The sequence below is a fragment of the Xiphophorus maculatus genome, chromosome 19 (assembly GCF_002775205.1).
Source record: "Xiphophorus maculatus strain JP 163 A chromosome 19, X_maculatus-5.0-male, whole genome shotgun sequence".
NCBI classification, from domain to species: Eukaryota; Metazoa; Chordata; class Actinopteri; order Cyprinodontiformes; family Poeciliidae; genus Xiphophorus; species Xiphophorus maculatus.
In genome coordinates this window covers 13405417-13426962 of record NC_036461.1, presented here as the reverse complement: position 1 = coordinate 13426962, position 21546 = coordinate 13405417, and the positions used below count along the sequence as shown (strand labels likewise).

Below are 21546 nucleotides of genomic sequence, written 5' to 3'. Positions count from 1 at the left end.
AAGTTCTATTTTGTGTATGTGGGTGTGTAAGTGAGGTTCGTTTCTTTTTGCACTCGTCATACTCCTTTTTGCCACAAGAGGCACTCAGGTGAAATATGACTTTTGACTGACTTCTAGCAGACAGAACTAGATATTGAGAGGTCAGGAGCCAGAGACAAGTCACTTGTCGAGTCCTGCTGTACAACAAAATCCAAAAATAATGTTTTTCTAAAGATTAATTTATATGCACCGCCAGCCTTCTTTTGATGTGAATGTGCATGTCTAGTTGATGTTTACCAAACATAAATATACATGCTGGAAAGATTCTAGAGAGTCTTGTATTTACTCCCGTTGAGCTGGTTCTCTCTCTCTTCAACGTGTATGGATTGGATTTTTGTAACAGATCAACGTAGAAGTGGAACCAGCATGATAAGTGGCCAACATTTTAAATCCAAATAAAAGTCTCAAAAATAATTTGTTATATGATATTTATTAAGTGATAGAGCAAAACAGGTTGAATTTAAATTAATATTTGTTTGAAACACTACTTTCTTTAGGTTTATTGCATAAAAACCTTAAAATCTACATGGGTTCGTGGGTTTTACATGCCAAAAATATGGAGAAGGTCAAGGGACATGAGTACTTTTGCAAGACGTTGTGTAATGGGAATGCATTTAGTTAATCTTAGATATATTTTCTTGCTAACCCGTCATTTTGCTATCTTTAACCTCTATTATTTTCCATCTTGACTGTCAAATGTATCGTGTGAAAAAAATTATTTGTGACAATGGCCTGGAGCCAGTTGTCTTCACGCGCACCTGCCGTGATGAGCACATGCATGGATGAGATTGTGGAAAAAGTGTGAAGTAGTATGTGGAGGTTTATAGCAGATCTTTCGTGCAGAAGTGAAAGTTTACTGCCGCAGTTTGTCACCGAGCTCAGCATGGAGTCACCCGTTCTTGGTCCTCCCAGGTCTGCACCTCTCCTGTCACCCTGGCTGAGTGGCAGCAAGGTGCTAATGGCTGCCGCTATGCCCGAATCCCTGAGCATCTGCTGCGGGTGACACTCTTTTTTTTTTTTTTTTTTTGCTGTCACCTCACCCCCGTCTGACAGCAGCGCCAAGCAGCTATTTCAGTTCCTACCTCCAAACCTGCACCTGATAGATGGCTTTTTTTTTTTTGCCTGGAGCTGATGAATGATTTATGCTGTGGGAAGTGTGTCTCACTGCATTCAAACCAGCCTTAGCTAAATTTTGTGATTGTGAAGCAGCTGAAGTGTTTTGATCATTTCTAGCGTCCACACACGCGCACACAGACATAAAACGTTAAAAAGAATGAATTTACTTACAATAAAATCTAAAAAAAAAAAAAACATTGAAAAAAAAAAAAATAACTGATGAAAAAAAGAATACCTCAAAGAGGGATGATCAAAAATAATCCCACAGGAAAAAAATGGAAAAAAGGGACAAATACGAGCTTCACACAAGATGAGCTCTTACCTTCTATGAGAGTTTCTGTTGCTATTGACATGGCCGCGCCCCGTGCAGCCAGGCGTAGGACACTTAAGAACATTCTCATACATTGCCACAACTTCGCATAGACAGGAGACAGGAGTGAAAGACAGGGAAGGTTAGGAGCCCTTTACAATCACCCATGAGCGCTATTAGTGTGTGAGGAACCTGGCATTATAAACATCATTAAGAAATGAACCCAAATGACCTCTTTTTCATTTTAATGAACACAAGTTTGAAAGGGCAGGCGAGGTTTCCCACCATATTGCTTCCACTTATCTAGCTCTTTCAAATTAGTATTCATGGAATGAGGGACATTCATGAATAAAAAGATGTCATTTGGGTTTGACAGGACAAAGCCAGTGACAGACAGGAATAGAGGGAATTTTTTGGCGCATGCAAACAGCTTACACTCATGCAAAACAGGAGCCTTAAAATCAATATTGGACACAAACAGATGGGATGCAGCTTCTTGACAGTGTGCTTTCTTATCATCCATGCATTATTAGGGCACAAAGTGCAGTCTTCAACACCGTTTACCGTTAAAACAGTCTATAACGCTCTCACATCAGCTCAGCAACTAGCCAATTAGATTAATGATCTATGGATGTCCAAGAAGAGCCGTCAGCGCAGCAGGCTTGGGGGAAGAGGAGGAGTCTCCATACTGGTGGCGTGTGGGGCCAAACCCATCGGCATCAGCTTCATCATTATCGCCCCCTTAAACTTTAACCCCACATCATCCTCCTTCCCCTACATACTAATTGGTGTTTGGTGCAGGTAATTGGACAAAGCACCCCCAACTCTCAACGTGGCACAAGACAATACATTATGCATATTCCTAGTTTGCGCTGGCCTTCTGTTAGGGGGCAGGAAGTGTACCAAAAAATTCAAGCTCTACTCTGAAGAGAAGCCTAAAGTGAATAATGTAATGAATCCAAAGCATGCAGCACAGGATGGTTCGAATAATATTTAGGCTATTTTTGATGTATGCTTGATAGCTTCACCTCTATAACAAAAATTGACACTCATGGATAGTTTACTTTTCTGGTAGTAGGAGTCTGTTACAAGATCTTTCAGCATAAAAATGCCACAGCATTTCTTGTCAAAGTGTACAAAGGATTTGTAAGCATTGTAAGAATGTCAGCTATGTGCTAATAAAACAAAAGTTAGCATCTGCTTTTGAGCCTCTTTTTAACTGAGTCTGGGCCCAGCTAGATCTAGTTCAAAATGTAAAATTTAAACCTGTAAAAATAATTTTCTAAAAACAGATAATCTGATTTACAATTCAAGATTCATAAAATCAGTCTTCTTTTGTGGGAAAATAAAAAACAGGAGTGGTTTCAAATGCTTTTTGTTATTAGGATCATTTAATAATCATAAAAAGCAACCAGTAACAAACTAGTTGAACCTTAAATTAAGTTATTTTACACTTTTTAAAGATTGTTTAAAACAGTGCTTGTCATTTTTGATGACTCTTACTGTGTTTGTGTAAACAAAAAAATTTGAAAAATATTGTTAAAATATGGTCATTTTATTTTCATGAACCCTGTATGGTGTACTGTGTCATTTTGTGAGATAGAAGTATTGTTATTCTCTTACTCACTTAATCTGGCCCATTTGTAATCTAATCTGGGCTTAAGTTTTAGGATTTTTATTTCGAGTCTCTCAGTTTATTGGCTTATTGTCTTGGATAAAGAATACAATTTTATTCAGGATTAAAACACTTTCCCATTGGTTATAGGAAAATCACCTTTTACTCTTTTTTTTCTTTTTAGATTTAATGCTTGCAATAAAACAAAAAGTGAAGATTTAAAAACTGGATCACAACTGCATCACAAAATACAGTTTTCTTCTACTTAAAAAAAACAGAGCAAATAGGCAGAAAGAAATACTCCGAGAACTAATTTAATCGTCATTTTTCACAAGTATAGTCGAACTGCACTTTGTGATTTCCCAATTACATAAAGTCACTGAATTAATAATACATGCTCCATTCATAACAGAAAATGTCTTAATGGGAAAGAGTAGGAAAGGCTCAACCCTTCAGGCTATCAGATGTAATATATACTACTATTTACCTTCAACTGTCCTCCTGATGACTGAAAATTCTAAGTCTTGAATTATTCACTTTTACATATTTTTTTTTATTTGGAGGATTAAGAACAGAAGAAGCAGCTGTTTTGATTACCCTGCTCAGAGTTTTCTAAAAGGCAGACTGACAGTAGTGGTGGACAGCAGATGGAAAATCTCAATCTAAGCATCTTCAGTTCAGTCTATTCATGACCTTTCCAAGATCTGTTTAAAATCTCCTGGTTCAGGATACCTGCTCTGAGTTATTTTGCAATTTGTTTGGGGTCAAAAACCACACTTGTGTGTGGTCTAGCTCTTTAATAGTTTCTGTTTTTTTGAAACTTTAAAAAAACACAGCTTATGTCTGGGTCATGGCACATCCTAACTTAATTTTCATTCCGTCGTTAATGAAAAATACACACGAGACTAGATGAGTGCGCAGCGTGAAAGAGACTGAATCAGCACGCTGAATGCTCTAAAGGGAAAACTCATTTTTCATTCAAGGCTAATGTTTATTGCCACCTCTCTTGATCTGTGGCTTACAGATATGAGACTGCCGTCCTATTCAACAGAATTCAATTGAGCGAGGAATACAAATAAATGAACAGGGTTTATGCCATGGATGACTGAAGCACGCTCAGTGTTATCAAGGTCTGCGAGCATTTTCAAGTTTCAAGAAAATGAAAAAAATTATGACTCTATTAACAGAAAAAAAAGCTCCAGAAATGAACGGAGAGCAAACTGTTTAACCTTTCTTTCCCCTCAGACATGCGCTGACATGCAGTGAGAAAACACACAACCCGACCAGGACTCCGTTCACAATGAGGAAGTGGGATTATCTTATTCTCTCTGTCACTGTCAGTCAGTGCAGCTGTGTCAAGCAGGCCAGTGAATCTATAACTGACAGCTCTCGACTGTCCTGCCAATTACCGAAACCTCATTTCCCACCTCATCAACAACGGCACCCTTGGCAGACAATCAGAAAACAAAACCACGACCCCGTGCAAAATGTCAGAGGAAGGGTGCAGCTGTAACCCATCCGACCTCTCACAATAAAACAGGTACACAGCGACGTAGCACCAGACATGGCGGCAAGCACAGAGTACATGCTGAGTCCTGAATATCGAAGAACAGGGAGGACACTGGCTGAGACTGAGTGTTATGTGTAGCTGATTTACTCACTTTCTGGCGGCACTCTGTCTTTGTGCGGACAGCCTGACAGGCTGCGGTGGTGGGGGTACAGGCCTGTCACATGACCCGTTCCGTCACAGCCCGGCGTCGGACATCGGCTCTCCTTCTTGTCTGCGCGGGAAACATCTGTAGACAGAAAGCTTCATGAGACTTTATGAAACTATTGGCTTCACAAAATGACAATTACTCTAAATTTGTTAACTAGTTTAAAAATCTTTTAGACATTGAGACCAGAGATCAAAATGCATTTTAATTCTGGTCAGTGTTTCTCCAGCTAGAATCACACTCTCTGAAAATGTATGTTTTTTTAATACTAATTAAGCAAAGGATAATCATGACTAAATAAAAGCAACAACCAGACCTAACATTGAAATAACAGATGTTACTGGTTACATGTGAGATTTATGTAATATTAAGAATACAAATATAGGGTAAAAGTAAAAGTATATAACCACAGATTAATGCTTACGTGAATGTGAATGATGTAGGCAACTTGTGCTGCCGGTGTGTTGCCTTTTTGTATAGTGTCTGTTTGAACTCGGTTTAAATTCAACATATATTGCAACGATCTGTAATAAAAAAAGGTCTCCTCATGATGTCTACAACCAAATGAAATCCATTCTAGACCCAGCTCTATTGTGTTTTAATGTTTTTAATATGTGCTATTTTTCTAGACTTTACTGTGTTGATAGAACTATGGGCAGGAGCCTGTGACAGCCCCTGGAAAAGTAAAGATAGGTAACCCTGAGTAACCTTCTGTCTAACAGAGGACATTTTCTCATCATTTGAAGCAATCTAAGTGCAGAGAGATGTGGAGGTAAGAATCAGCAGGAATCAAACACCTCGTCTTAGTGAACAAATTCTATCCTCCATGATACTCGCTCCTTCATAGCAGGCTTTATCAGAGGCTAGTTTCAGAATTTGTGAAAGTAGATGACATGCCCGTTTCCGGGCCGGAAAACCTGTGGGATGAACTTGGGTGTGCTTTTGGGGCCAGACTGAAAAATGCTATATTTACAAAAAAAATCATTTCAAATCAATCATCCATACATTCCAAATTGATCCTGGTTATCAAACAGTACTGCACAAGCTCAAGTAATTATTCAAAGTAATTTAAAAAGTTTCCAAGGAAATCCAGTGGACTACACTGGACATTGACTTGCAGCCTTCACTCCTCCTAGACAAGCACATAGCGACAGCAGAAAATCTCCTGCATTGTGTTATTGACTTTGCAGTGATCCCTTATACTGAGCAAGCATGTAGCAACAGTGGAGAGGAAACCTTGAGCAGAATCTGGCACGAAACAAGCAGTCATTTGTCACGACTGACTGTGTATTTGAGGAGATGGAGCAAAATGCACAAAAAACACACAAAATTATTTTCTGTGTTCATGAAAGTAAAAAGTTAATAGCAGGAGAGGGAGACAGTCTAATGAAAAGTCTACTAAAATCAAAACTGCAAATCAAGTATAATCTGTTAGATTTTCTAAGGGGTGAAATTAAAGCTTAGAAACTCAAAAGCAATATTTATCTGACCTTATCATTTTGAATGTTTTCTTTAGCAAATCTGCCTCTATGAGCACGGGTTGTGCTGTGGAGGAAAAGGGGAATAAACAGGATTTCAGACTAGATTGAAATATAGTAGAAAAGTAAGTCTCTTTCTCTATGTTTATCTTAACCGGCTTCTGACATTCTACACAGAATCAGAGAGGGAAATTATTTTTTGATATTTTAAATGTTTCGTTATTTTTGTCAAAAAACGTTAGCTTTTTGAGTGCCGAGGACACTCAAAATTACCAAATTATTTTTAATGACCTTCAAATCCACTTTTTTATGTCTTTGTTCGACCAATATCTATTTCTGCATTCGTGTGTGGAACCAGAATGAAATGACTAAAACAAAGACATGCATTTGCTGAATTAAAATCTCTATTTTCTTATCTGCGTTACGGGTCTCACAACATCAAAAGCACTTTTTGAGACATTCTATTCCACACAAGAAATGAGATTGTCTTTCTCCCCCTAAATCCTGCTTCTTATATTTCCTTGAAACTAGATCAGATATGGTTCCAACCAAAATGCATTTAACTGTGCTGATTATTTATTTCATGTTCTGAATGGAATTATAGAAATAAATATAATTTTTAATGATATTTCAATATACTCAGATGTAACTGTGGAAATGTTGACGTAACAAGGGGAGGAAAGATACACAGTTCTTTCATGTCTTAGACCATTTTCTAATTCACTTCACGTGAACAGATACAAGCCCCTCAGTTGGGTTGCAGTGTTAAAATCAATCGAGTGAAGCAGAAGGGAAGAGTTTGGAAACGACAAAACCGAGAGGTGGCATAGGGCACACGTAATCATACATTTACAAATGAGTCACCAAACTAAATTCCATGTCCCATTCATCAGAAAAGAAGCACCTCATTATCCTTTGGGGCCATCATCCATCTATGCCACATTAGGCCCATGTGAGTTGGGATAAAACTGCAATGTCATGTCTGGCTCCTTTGTCTGGCACCAACACAATCAGGAAGCAAAGTTTTATGTTGATAGGGAACTTGAGCTGCAAGTGAAATGCAGCTTCTTTGTATAATGGCTTCATTATACAATGTTCGCTGTTAATGTTTCAGCAGCACATTGGAAATAATTCTCCATTTCCATACATGTGAGTGCAAGCAGACGTGATGCTCATGCATCCCGCCTGCATCACTTCTATTGTGGAGAGCGGAGGCAGCCAAGTGGAAGGCATATTAGAAAGCAGGGGATATTGATTGTGGCTGGGGACGGGCTGCGCTTTGCATAGCAAATGGCCCCCATTACCATACCATCTCTAGATAATTAATGTGCAGTCAGTGGGCCTGTCGTTCGTTATCGGTCATTTTGATACTGTTCAATTTTCATCTCAACCTCATGCTTCTCTTAGGGAGCCTTGCTTCTCCGCTAGTTTTTATAAATCACACACCGAAACCCTGGTCAACGAGTGTCTGTTACTATCTTGCCTGGGGAAAGATGCTATCGCCTTGCAGCCGTCTTGCATCCTCTCATTATTCCAACATTATCCAGACAACAAAGGCCAGGGAAGACTCTTGAAATTAGCATTTGTGTGGCATTTAAGTAGCAATATAAACCTGCTGTGAGTTGTGTGGCATTTGAGGTGTAAAATCATCCCTCTGTGAATTGCCATGCTCTTATTTGTTGCTCTCATTTGATATTATCTATACAGGTGACAATAACTTATCCACTTCAGTCTGTGTATTACTGGTGCAAATGATGAGAAGAATAAAGAAATTATGATCTGTATTTTCCATAGTGTTGTGCTGTTAAGAAGTGGCCTTGTATTGCAGATTCTAAAAACAGAGGACACTTGTTTCATGGCTTTTCCCCCAAACTGTTTGCCTATAGGTTTAAAAATAGGCTGCTTTACCCTGAGCTGCATCACAGGAATGAGATTTGCGGTCCTAACAGGCCATGCAGATTGCCATTACTTATGCCTGACAAGCCTACCCTCTGATGTTTCCATACTGGCCTATTTTACAATATAAGCTGCTGCTGCTGCTGCTCACGCTGGTGCCGGGATTCGAATTTCCAAATTGGCTGAAAAAAAGCTTGTCCCGAGGTTATACTGAGGTTCTCGGAATGCACACGTGTTTGTCTGGCCTCTTCTGCAGAGGAAATGAAATGCAGAATACTGAAAAAGCAAATATTTTACCTGAGCCTGTCTATTGAGGAAAGCCCTACTGTTGTTTGTAGATATGCTTTTTGCAGTATAAAACAAAACCTGGATCTTGGCCTTTGGTCTTTTGGAGCATCTTATTTTTTATGCTTTCTTTAGCCTATAAGCTGGATTATTTGGACTGAATTAACTCTTAGATGAGTAAAAATAAAGCATTTTCTCAAGATAATTTGCTAATCAATCAAAATATATATTTTCAGCAACTGTTACTGTTACAGTTTTTTTTATACAAAGCCACCTGCAGACTCAGATGATGATCTGAGACAAAAACAATTATAAACATTGACATTTTATTTTACTTTAACTAAAATAATAAAAAAATATTCTTCCAATAGTTCAATAGTGCATGTTCATTATGCCAGTATTCTAAAGGTGAAAATTATTTCCCTTGAAATTATTCTGTTTAAAATAAACAGAAATTATTCTGTTTAAAATAAACGTTTAAAATAAACGCTCATACAATAAACGTTCAAAACAAAGGTTTTCAGAATTTCAGAAGACCGTCAAAACATTTGTCATTTAAAAGTCAAACTTAGATTTTTTTATTACTAAAATTCTTTTTATCAGCTTAACGTCCAATACATTCAGTAATGAGTGAAGCAGAATTTTAAAGTAGCAAGTAGACAATAATTATTGCATGCAATTATCAGGAACCTACTGGGAAGGTGTAAATAATGCTTTTAAATAAATAACTGTTTTTAATAAATCACAAGACTAGTTAGATTTTGACAAAAACATGAGACTGGGTTACAAACATAAATCATTTCTAATGGAATCCACTTACCTTTATGGAAGAAAGGCTTCTTCATGCCATCAGGAAGCCGGGCTTTGCGCTCAACACTGTAACCATGACGTGGGCCGTGCTCTTCATGGGTGTACCTCACCCCGTCTCTTCTGGCTGCCTCAGCAGCCATTTTATCCCGCATTGCTTTGGCACGCTCCGACTCTAGTGCAATAGCTTTCTCTAGCAGGGACAGATTCCCCTTTGTCATGTCAAACACTTCCTCCGATCGGTCTGACGTCACCGAGGCCGTGTCCTCGTCAAAGTCCCGGTGGCTGTTGGTGTGATATCGCTCATCGTGTGCACAGCTAGAGAAGGCCTTGGAGCGTGGGCTCAGCTGCTCCTCAAGCTTCATGAGATTGTCCATGTCAGAATAGTTCCTATCAAGAGTCCGTCTGTCGTCTTGGCTGCTGTGGTAATCTCCATAGCCGTGATGCTGGGGTTGCTGATTGGGGTCCCCGCACGAGTAATGATTTTGCTGAGTTGGGCCATTTCGTTCATTGGGCTTTGTTTCACTAAGTTTTCGAGCCAAGTCGAAGCACTGGTTCCTTAGGCACTCCAGACTGCTTAAACACACTTCCTCATCACTGTTTTCTATTTGTCCATTACTGGAGGTCCTTATTTGACCACCATTATGTGCATTTCCACCATTGTGAGAACAGTCAGTGTCATCTCCGTTGCCGGACATTCTGTTCTCAAACTCCTGTCCATCTAAGCTGTCGGACAGAACCGCACCATGACCCTGTGCCAACAGTTTGAGAGAGTCCACCGTTTCTCGAACCACATCGCTGTCAACATCCAAACTCAGATCTTCTCGTTGTGTTTCATCCCCTTCCTCCTCCTCTTCTTCCTCATCCTCTTCCTCCTCTTCGTCATCTTCCTCTTCATCCTCCTCCTCCTCTTCTTCTTCCTCGTCTTCTTCTTCCTCCTCTTCTTCCTCCTCATCATCTTCAGCACTGTGGGACGAGTTGCTGTTCATCTCAGACTCTGTCATGGCGCGATTGGCGGCATCTTCTGCGATCTTCCCCAAGTTAAGGAGGGACTTGGCCACAAGTTCGTCATAGTTTTCATACTCATCATTGTTGTTGTCATCCTTCTCTGTTGCAGGACCGGATTTTCCAACACCACCGCCTCCACCATTGTCTTCGTCCCCCTCACCAGTGCTCATCTGATCTTCCTCTGTTGGGAAGAAAGAAAAAGCATCTTGTAATTCCATTTCCGTCATTCTATTTTACAGCTAAATCGGATTTCTGGGCTTGGACCATCTAAATTGGATAAGGAACTCTTTGCTTCCCCTTAATAATTTACTTTGAGAGTCTTAACAGCAGCTTGTGTTCTAAATTGTGAATCACTACAGGAAGTTAAATGCAGTGGTTTAGGAAAGTTCCAGGCAAAGATGCTCTATGAATCATGTTTTTACAGTAGGCCCCTGATTCGTTCTGCGCTATTCAGTACTGTGCAAAAGTCATAACTCATTTCATGAAAAAAATATTTCCAGTGAGGGAAGGATGTTGTAGTCTTTTAAATGGTTTACCTACTTAATCATATATTTTCACGTATATCAAAAGATCTAAAGCGTGTTTAACTGTGAAAACAGTTTCCTCATCACAATATCTCAAGATAACTGTTTTTAATCAGTGAGAATTAAAAATAGAAATTTCTTGTTTACATTTGAAGTTTGTATAAACTTTAAAAAATGGCTATTTTTGAAGTTTATACAAAGTGTGATTATGTTATAGAATAGAATATAAGTACTTTATTCATCCCAGCAGGGAAATTACTTCGCAGTTACAGCATAGAGACAAGACACAATAACAACTACCACTGAGTAGTAGTTGTAGATAAAATAAAAATAAAAAATAAAATATAAAATGCTATAAATTGTAAAAATATGAAATGCTGTTAATATAAAAAGCAACAATTTTGCACACTATGTAGTCATCCCATTTAACATACAATCCAACTGGAACTTGACACATGCCTATTCAGTCTATTATTTTCAATTGAAAAGGTAAATTCAAAGTCATAACATGATGTTCAAACAGTGACATGTTGAACTTCAGTCAGCAGCTATTTATCATTTGCTTGTAAAGTTCTTTATTTTCATTAAATCATCAGTATCTTTACAATTTCTTTCAGTGCCTAATTGATTCTGGCAGACTGCAAAGGTTACTGAACCTCTTCTGTCAGTAATTTCAAGCACTCACTCCTGGAGCACTTCCAATCTCTCCTTTCACGTTTCCGACCTGTGCCGTTGAGAGCACATTGCTCATATTGGCACCACATTTGCCTTTTACATTCCTGTAGAGAAAACGCACCCGGAGGTCCCCAATAACATGTAGCAAAAGGAACAAAAGTTTGCATCACCTTTGGTAACTTCAAAACCAGACAGAAATGATGTTAATGAAAAAAAAAATAATTTTACTACCATGACAAAACACAAAGATGCTTGAATATTTCTTGTGAAAATGGTCCTTGTTCTACAAAAGCTTTGTCATCTTTACACACATTTCTGCACATCCAAATTTAATGAGAGCAACACAGCTTTGCTGCCTGGCGGGTGAGGGCTTTAGAGCAGGAAGAGGGAACTGTCACGAATGACCAAGCACATATTTTGACAGCGAAAGGCTTCTTACAGCAACCTCGAGCACTAGGGGTTTAATTTTTGATGGTATGAAACATGGCACAGGAAAGCAATTTGAAGAGCAATCAAGGTACACAAAAGGGATATAGAAGCGACACAGATTAAGGAGGGAACAGAGGGATTGCCCTGCCCTGAACTGACGTTGTAGTAGCGACAATGGGTGTGCATGTGAATGAAAAACACAGAAAAGCTCCTGAATTTCGCCTGGAGATTGGTAACTGTGGGCCATCAGTAAATGGGGACAGCAAAGATGATGCATACCGGAAGAGGTCATACATCAAATCCAATGCTCCTCTTTCAATGTTTAATAATTACAGAACGCTAACAAAGTAAGGGTGTTCAGAATTCTTTCTGGCAACAGCAATCTTGTACAACACTTATAAAGGGTAGGTACAGACAACTTGCCTTCGATAGAAGCAGAGTGAGGTCAAAGAGATAGTGGCACAGTCTCAGTGTTCAAGATAAAATCTCAGCCATGGGCTCTAATGAAAAGTAGTCTGAAAAGATGTTTTCACATGTCTGCAAGAAAATAGGAGCACAGCGGCGGCGGTGATGCCACATCAACACTTTGGGTAGATGGAGCTGCACGCCAAACAGGGTTAACACACTTCTCTCTCTGAGCTTCACTCTTAATTGGACTTGAAGGCACTGTCAGGTCCAATCGTGATGCGTGGGTGCAAAGCCGAATCTGTTGGAGAGAAACCTGCCAGATCTGCTGTTTGGTGCATCACTGGGGGAAGGGGAGATAACAAACATATGGGGCAGGAGCTTCTGAAATCCCATTGCCAAAACTGGGTGGAATTTTGCAGTGTGTCTTCATGAGACATATATTCAAACTTGAGTGGCTAAAGACTCAATTCTTATTATGTTAGAAGTTTGGTGATATTTCCTCAGGTAGGTTAAGATTTGTTCAGTGTAGAATGATCAAGTAAAGTTTCTACTACTCAAATAAATTTCAAGTTTTGAGTAGAGATTATTAAATACAATTCAGATTTCTTTGAAAATTATGCCTTTCAGGTTAGTGTCATGTTGAAAATGTCAACCCTGATATTTAGTTCATATCTTTAGAAAGTAGTTGAGTATGACAATATTTTTTCACAGGTCTTACACTGGGCACAGAGTGGGTGCCCACTCTCCACTGTCTGAACATGCAGCTATGAAATTCAAAACTCATCAATAAAAAGCTGCAAAAAAAACTTTGATGGCAGTCAGTATGAAACAAATGATAGATATTATTTCAGCTATAACTGCAGATGTTCTTCACTGTCTCACTTCATAGTTTGTAATCTTGTTGTCAGACATTTCTCCAACCCTTTAAAAAGATCCATGTCAGACATTTTTGAGAAGATAGTTTAAAAATATTTTAAAAGTATTTGATGCTATGAATGAAAACACAAGTTCTCAAATTAAAATGAAATTGTACTGTGCACATTTAACCTAAAAATGGATATATGATAGCTTCTATTCTCATAAACTGGATTGATCTTAAGTGAATTTGCACTTGATTGATTTCTGTACAACGGCATATGGAATGAATCGGTTTTATCTGCTGTAATCTGGTATTATATAAACAAACTGAGCTGAAGTGATACTGAATTCAATTATGTGGTTCCAGAGTAATGAGATTTAAGCTTTCTGTGAACATGGTGGCATGCCAGGCTATCTCTGCTGCTGATCATACCAATAAAATCCTTGAGCTCATAACTCAAATGAAAAAGCAATTCTGGTTGCTTGAATACATTCATCATGGGCCTTTTGATATGGACCCACACAATCGGCTATATAAACTATAGTATATTGTTACAACTTCCTACCGTTGCTACCATTGGTTACACAAACTACATGAACACTTGTACAAAATAAAAGTTTTAGAATAATAATCTCAGAGAATCATGAGCCAGAGCACACAAAAAACAGTAAAACATTTTCTTCTGTTTAGGGGGCCTTAAAGCCTATTCTTCGTTTTTGAAAACCTTCTTCTATAGGGATTTGTACAACCATGAAAAAAATTCACAAAATGCACCAAAATTGCTGAATTTATTTCTAACATTGTCCTTTAGTACTCTTACCTTGTGGCTGATTCTGCTCTCCGTCTTCCTCCTCTCCTTCATAGTCCACTTCCTCTATAGCTTCCTCGTCGTCCTCTTCTGCCTCCACCCTCACTTCGTTTTCCTCCTCTTCGTCTTGCTCCACCTCTACCTCCTCTTCTTCCTCTCCCTCATCTCCCTCTCCTCTATCCTCATCCTCCCCGTCTTCATGCTCCATTTGTTCGACATTATAGTCCATGTAACCCTCCACGTCTTCCTCTTCAACTTCTCCCTCTTCCTCCACGGCCCCCTCATCATCTTCCTCTTCCCTGTCGTCCATCTCCTCTGTCCCGTCTGTCTCATAGCACTCCTCCATGGTGGAGTTGTCCATGTCATCCAGGTAGGTGCTCCTCTTCGGAGAGGTTTCCAGAGTTTGCCTGTCTAGACCCTTCCTCTTCTTGGCCAAAGGACAGCCGTACACACTGCCGAAGACAAATGAGAGTACCTGTTAACAATGGTAGCTAAATATAGTGACCTACAAAGATTATATCCCTTAATTTTCTTAAGCTGTTACATTAGAAATGCAATTTTTTCTAAATTAAGTTTTTGTGATAAACCAACACTTGATAGACCAGTTACAACATAATTGTGAGTTTAACAACAATTAAACAGTTAGAAATCAATTGTTAAACTAAAGCTAACAGAAGTCTTGCTTCATGTTTGCCTTAATTTATGCAGGGGAGACAGAAATCACAGTAAAACATGGTGGTGACAGAATCTTGCTGTGGGAAAACCTTTTCCTTCGTAGGGACAGAAAAGCTGCTCAGAGTTAATGGGAATATAGATAGAACTTAATGTAGGGCAGTACTTGAAAATAACTGTTAGAAATCTAGCTAAAAGACTTAAAACTGGGTTGGAGGTTTACCTTCCTCCAGGACAATGACCCCAAACATTCAACGTGGGCTAAAATCTAGTGGTTTATATAAGAGCATAGTCATCTTCTAGTCAACATGTAAACATATAACACAATTGGGAATCTGTGGAAAAACTTGAAAACTAATGCTCACAGATTCCTTCCATTCATTGTGACTGAGCTTGAGCTATATTACAAAAATGTTATTCTTGAGATGTGCAAAGCTGGAAGAGGGATACCTCCAAATACTTGCAATCGCAGTGAAATGCAGATCTGCAAAGTATTGACTCACGAGGAACCCAAAGGAGTAAATGACACTTTTTTTTAAATTTCTCCAAGAAAAATATAAAATTAAAAAATGTGTCTTTTTCATTCCAATCCCCCCAAAATACATAAACATTTGTAGTGATGAAATGCCAAAGTGTGAAAAGCATTCAAGTGGTACAAATACGTTCATGAAGTACTGCAAATATCATTGCTCATGTTAACCTTTATTTTGTAAAGTTTATTTGCAACATTTTGAAAGGAGTTCAATATTGCAGGGTCACAGATGGAAAACAGAGCATCTCAAGTTGTTCTGCCGAGACAGATATCAGGCTTTAATTAGATGCGCTCATTAGCTATTGAGTTGTTATGCTAACGTGATCTTTTTTTTCTTACATTCCCTCACACATGAAGCCCTAAATGAACCAAAGCAAAAGATTTAACATCAGTTTATCCTTAGGCGAAAGAACACCACAATGCCTGCCCTGCAAACACCTCCAAACTCAATTTAGAGTTGTGAAACTTGTTGTGAAAATCTGTGTATTTGCTCAGGCTGTTGATCAGAGGTATCTTATTCCATTTGATTCATCAAACCTGAGAGAGTCCTGAAGCATGTGCCTGATTTCAGAAATCACCCACACAGTCAGTGTTTTGAGCTTTTTGAGCTGTCAAATGAACCCAAAAGGCTCTGGTCACATTCACTCAGCTATGAAATATCCCCAGCTTCTTTTCTGTGCACAACGTCAACACTAAAACAAGAAACTTTAAGTGAATGGTGAGATTTGAACTGAAATAACAACAGCAAACTGATAAGTCTACACCACCTACTTTTCTCATATTCCAATCCAGTTCTATTCAATAGCCTATCCATACTCAGTCAGTCAAGGCTAAATCTCGCCCATTCTGGGGATTCCTTAATGGTCTGACCCCCTGCACCACCCGCGACCAGGGGCCTCATTTCATTAATCTAAGCCTACATGGAAACTCATTCCCTGCCTGACAAACTCTCCCCCCCAGGGCAGCGAGAGGGTTTGTGGGACAGTGAGGGAGGGGGGGGGGGGTTGAGACTGAGCTGCAGCACAGTGATCAATAGTGCTTGTGACCAAACATCTCGAAAGCACATTAAAATGCCACTCATCCTGGCTCCTCTGTTCCATGGCCCTCTCCAAATAAATCAAGGGCCAGTCCCAGCAGGCAGGTGGGCAAGCAGGAGAGGAGGGGCAGAAAGAGAGAGAAGTGGTGTGAAAGGTAGATAGACACGGGTTCTCACTCCCTCCTCTCCTGCTTTGTCACCTGGCCTTGCTTTTCTACCTGTTTTTTTTTTAACAATAAAACAGTCTGAAGGCAATGTTTCTTGTCAAGCTTTGAGCTGCAATGTGGCTCTGTGCCTGACAGGTCTTAATGCAACTACATCCAAAAATAAAAAATAAAAAAAGGCCATGTTGTTGAACTGAATAATTGCTGCAACATCAGCTAATGGACAGCAAATAATATGAGGTGGGCTGTGTATTTTTTCATTAAAAGGAGTCAAGTACGCATTATTATTTTAGGGGCAGGCTTGTACAACCACTGGAAGTGTACCACCTTAATGCGCAAATGAATTTTAATTGCAGTGGTGACAGGACAGTGCAATGTGGCCTTCCTTTGTCAGATTAATAGTTTCCCCAACAATATCAGCTTGTTCTTGTAGAACCACAGAAGGTGAATTTTTATTCCCAGAGGGAGGTTTTTGGGATCTCTAAAAACGAGAAGCATTTGATGGGTTCTTGTTGTGCTCAGTACATATTTTGTGACATGTCTGTCGCATATTCTAGAATGATTAGTTGTTGTTGGCTATTTTAGAAATGAAGAAAGCTTTCAAATGTCATGCTAGGTGTATTAATACTGTTATCTATAGCATTAATTGTTGATAGCTAATATGTTGAACTTTCAGTATGGGTCTCTTTTATCCAAATAAATTATTACAGGTTTTGAAAAAGGTGAAAGTGAAGGCCATCACAGATGGATATGATATGATAGGCTGTTATAGATTGTTTACATTTTTAAAAACTAGACCTCTAGCATGTGAAAAAAATGCTTTATAAACATAGTAAAATTTTTCTAATGCAACATAGCTCTTATCTTACCAAAGTCAATTTATGACTGGTTGACGAAGTTTAACTATAGAGATATCAACTTTCAGATTGCCAGCTACTACGGTATCAGCATGGATACCACGGGCTAATCAGAGAATGTGGTGAGATGCCAGTTGAATCGATCGCGTGCAATACCCGGCTGGGTCTGGCTTGTACCACCCAAGAAGTGGTTCTAAAGATGGGGAGGAATCTGACAAGATCTCTGAATGGAGACAAATCTGACTGGGGAAGAACTGATTAAAGCCATGTTTGTTGTGCATCCCTCCAACGTATGCACCAGAACGAATGCTGCAACCTCAGTATAAAATTCTGCCCAACAAAACCATTTTTTTGTTGGGCAACATATTTTTTTAACAAATCTAAAATGGTATCTGATAGGTGCAGGATAGGTACTGCAGTTCTCACACCCCATGTATACTATTCCTATGCCCAAAATCTAACACATTTAACAAACAGTTTCTCAGATATTAAAGCAAATACCCTAAGATTACATCAGGAAATCTCATACTGCATTTTACTAACCGTCTGTCTGATTATACATCAATACATTGACAAACAAAGCAAAATAGACACAGCGTGATAACAGCATCATTAACATAATTTTCTTTGGTTTGAGAAAACTTTATAAACTGCTGTTCAATCTTAGATTTTTACAGTTAATTTTATGTTGAGTGTTGTTTAATTGTCAATTTTAGTATTCTAAATAAAAGCCAGCAATACAACAAAGATTGCTTTGTGGATAGGCATGATCATGAGGCAAACTTATTTGATAAATTAGAAACCGATTGGTTCATGAACAGTGCTATAATTCACAACAGCTTATTATCGCTGTAAGAGCTGAGCTCTTAAGTCTCCTTTAGATGTCGGGCTGTTGCTATATGATGAAAAGGTATGTTTGCCTTGCTCCTAGCGAGCCCCATGATGACTAAACCTGCAGGAAGCCTCCGCAGCTTCCCACGTTCTTCCAATCCTGCCACAGAGTGACCTTGTCGGCAATGTTCCTCATCACAGGCCTTGCATCCCACTCACTGCACTTAGCAATTAAAATTCCTCAAGTAATTAAATGGTATTTTACTTGAAAAGAGGACTAATTCAGCTGGAAATGTGAAGAAAAAACAAGACAATGAGAAAATACTGCACCATTCTAAGTTGCTTTAACCCCCCCCGTGCCCCCCTCCTGGCAGAATGACAAAAATCTTCCGAGAGGCGTGTGCAGGATGGGAGGCAGCAATCAAGAGCAGAAAAGAGCTTCAGACCACAAAAAGACCACTTGATTTTCTATAAAGTGGGCATCCTTAGCATTACAAGATGGAACAAATTCTATTACAGTGTGAACAAGAGGCCCCCTTAATGCAGAATAGCCCCGTCAGGAGGCATTGTACTGAACGGGCTCCAGTTCCTGGAGAATTAACGTGAAACAGGGGAGAGGAGTGGCAGGAGACAGAGAGCTCCTGTTTGGCTAATTTCAGTCGACAGTTGAGCGACTGCTGGAATGCGACACCGTTCCACGGTGCCTTTATTAGCAGTCATATTAGCGGCTGTTCGCAGCGGGGGCAAAAGCTTTAGCCAGTCATTAGCATCACACACTATTTGTCTCCCTGATGCACGGATGAAGGTGCTGTAGCTGCTCCCCCTGCCTCCTTTCTCCTTCATCTTTTCTTTCTGCCATCTTTATGTTAGCCATTCCTACATTCCTCTGCATTATTTCAATATTTTAAGATTTTCAAGCGTAAATTGGTCTCTGCATTACTATTCGTGCCATTTTTCCCTAGTTTCTCTAACACTGCTACTGTCTTCATTGCACTTATTCCTCCACAGAGCAGACTAGAGACAGAGGGAATGCACCACCTCCGACTGTGCTCCCTATCCAGCAAGAGGATCTATAGACACGTGTGGCAGAGCCCCGTCTCCATGGTGATACCCTCCAGAAACCCACGAGGGATTCGCCATCCTCACAGCCAGTCAGCCAGCCAGTGAGGAAAAATGAGAGAGAACGGCAGGCAGGGAGAGAAAATGAGGGGTGGGGAGGGAAATTAGAGGCTATAGGAGGTGAGACAGATGGGAGAATGTATGCTTTTTTGTGCATTTCTGTATGGAGGCCTCTTTCATGTGTGCACAAACCTGGGAAATATAGGGTATAGGAGGGATAAAGAAAAGGAAGGTTTTGCGTGTAAAAGAGGAGTGAGGATCATTTCAGAGCTGTCAGGCTTCTCCCAGTAGCAGAGGAGAACAAAAGGCAGTGTCTTGGTGCAGGAGGCTCAGTAAGTGCATGGCAGACGCCACGATTTGGGGCGTTTGCTGGCAGCTCAGTCTCCAGCTTGCATATTTGCTGTTTTGGTCCATTCATGAGCACAGGAATGACAACCAGACTCATAAAATATCACCTCAAATAGCCTTAGTCTTGACATAATTCCCATCTACGAAGCTCAAATGATGCTTGCGTATAATAATGTGTCTTCCTGGATTTACAAAGCCAACATTTGACAAATGACACTCTTCCTTGATCAATGGTGCTGAAATAACAGACATGCTTTTCACTGCAATGGCATAACAACTGCTGGTTTGGGTAATTTACAAAAGGCCAAAAACTGATGTGAGTGATGTCTTAAATTTATACCTCATGTCATGATTTGAATATTAGTTGTGCTCACCCTTAGTCAATGCTTAAAGAGATGCACCCAGTAGAGTTTCATTGCTACTTCTGAATAGAAATGAAAATTAAAATATGAACTTAATTTTCTGGTCAGTGAATGCAACATGCTAAAGTAAAATTGGGCAGTGCCAACAAAAACACAGTTGAAGTTGTTACTAAGTGAAATGGCTATATTTTTAGTACTCACAGGGTGTTAGAAATGAAATACAAAAAAAAGCTGTTAGAAGTTAGAAGCTACGGTTTGTACCTTTTTCTTTTCTTTGTAAGCATGTTCATTGTTTAATTAGGCTACTGATTAACCTAAGCCAGTAAAGATATATCAGTGTACAGCATGAAAGCTTTATATTGACCCAAAGTTATCCTAGTTTATCATCTTGAGAAGTCCATTTCTCAACATGCTGGCTTTTTATCTTTTGGCAGTCTTTTGAAATTATAATGGTAAAGTTGTACTCAGCAGGAAACACACATTATGTGTGTTTTTTATAGAAAGTCATAATACTTGTGCTAATGGACCATATACGATCAATGCTAAATACACAGAAACATAAGGACGGAGCCTTCTGTCTATCTTTTGTGTTCCTTTCTTGCATTTTTTAGTTCTTCGTCAAGGAGTTTGGGGATGAATACCCAAACACAACAAAGAAATCAATACTACTGATAATTGTGGGGCAGTTTAGCACAACAGAGCTCACATTTTATCAGCAAAAGAAACAAAGAAAAAGACAATGACAGAAATGGTTCCACCTGTCATTCCACGATCTGTACTGGATGCACAATCCGTACCATCAGCTTATTTCTGCTGAATTGGACAAAGCTATTGATTTGAGTGGAATTTGTAGAAAAATATATAATGCAAAAATAGAAAGAAATTCTAGAAGATTTGAAAAACGGTAGTGAACAATAATCTGTCTTGTCAAAGAATAAATTTACAGATCTTAAAAAGAAATCAGAAAAACATCTAAAATTAGAATCAGCGAGAACTTCCCTAGAACCTTTTTTTTCCCCCCACACAGCAAGTTCTAAAGTTCCCACAAAGCTCCAACTTCTTGTCCCCGTATGGTCAGTTCTGGCTCCAAAAAGGATGACAGGCAAATGCAAAATATAATTCTTGAAGTTCACAAACCTATCAATAATATAAACTTGGTTCCTTTCATTTTTGTACAGTCTTCTACTCCTCTTCTCAACTTATCTGTACATGTTTCTGCCCAAGCACAGCACAATGACAAGCAACCTTTCCAGTTGGCAAGTTCCATGTGTTTAGGAAAATCTTCCAACATTTATCCACTAAACCCACCCAACGTGTTGGCTGCTCATTTTTTCTGCCTTGTGTGCTAATTACCAAACCAAAGTGTTTTTGTTGCTTAGTTAGAGGTTTTTCTCTATGGTGGAGAGCAAATTGGAACCACTGAAGATAGGAGGGATGAATCAGGATTGCACAGATCATTTATGTTTCACCAGGGATTTCACCAGAGATGCCAAAATTTTGATTCTGATTTGCAAAGGGAAAGGGACGTAGTTTACAATGTTTTCTTCATTCAATGTTAAGCTGGATTTAATTCTTGTTTAGATATTCTTTTGACTCCATTTTGTCTTACATCTTCACATAAAGTACCTTTTGCTTAAATATGTTTGCCATCTT

At 39.2% G+C, this 21546-nt stretch overlaps 1 protein-coding gene across 7 annotated transcripts in view; it reads right to left on the bottom strand.

Moving 5' to 3' along the window:
* myt1l (myelin transcription factor 1 like) overlaps nucleotides 1-21546 on the bottom strand; it is a 125568-nt gene that overhangs the window by 25869 nt on the left and 78153 nt on the right. For all 7 annotated transcript variants that reach the window (XM_023352838.1, XM_023352840.1, XM_023352837.1 and 4 more), the window contains 4 exons: nucleotides 13985-14424; nucleotides 9275-10450; nucleotides 4742-4876; nucleotides 1478-1568 (listed from right to left, as the gene is read on the bottom strand). In XM_023352838.1, the coding sequence (XP_023208606.1) occupies nucleotides 1478-1568; nucleotides 4742-4876; nucleotides 9275-10450; nucleotides 13985-14424 (1842 nt within the window). The remainder of the gene's footprint in view (nucleotides 1-1477; nucleotides 1569-4741; nucleotides 4877-9274; nucleotides 10451-13984; nucleotides 14425-21546) is intronic.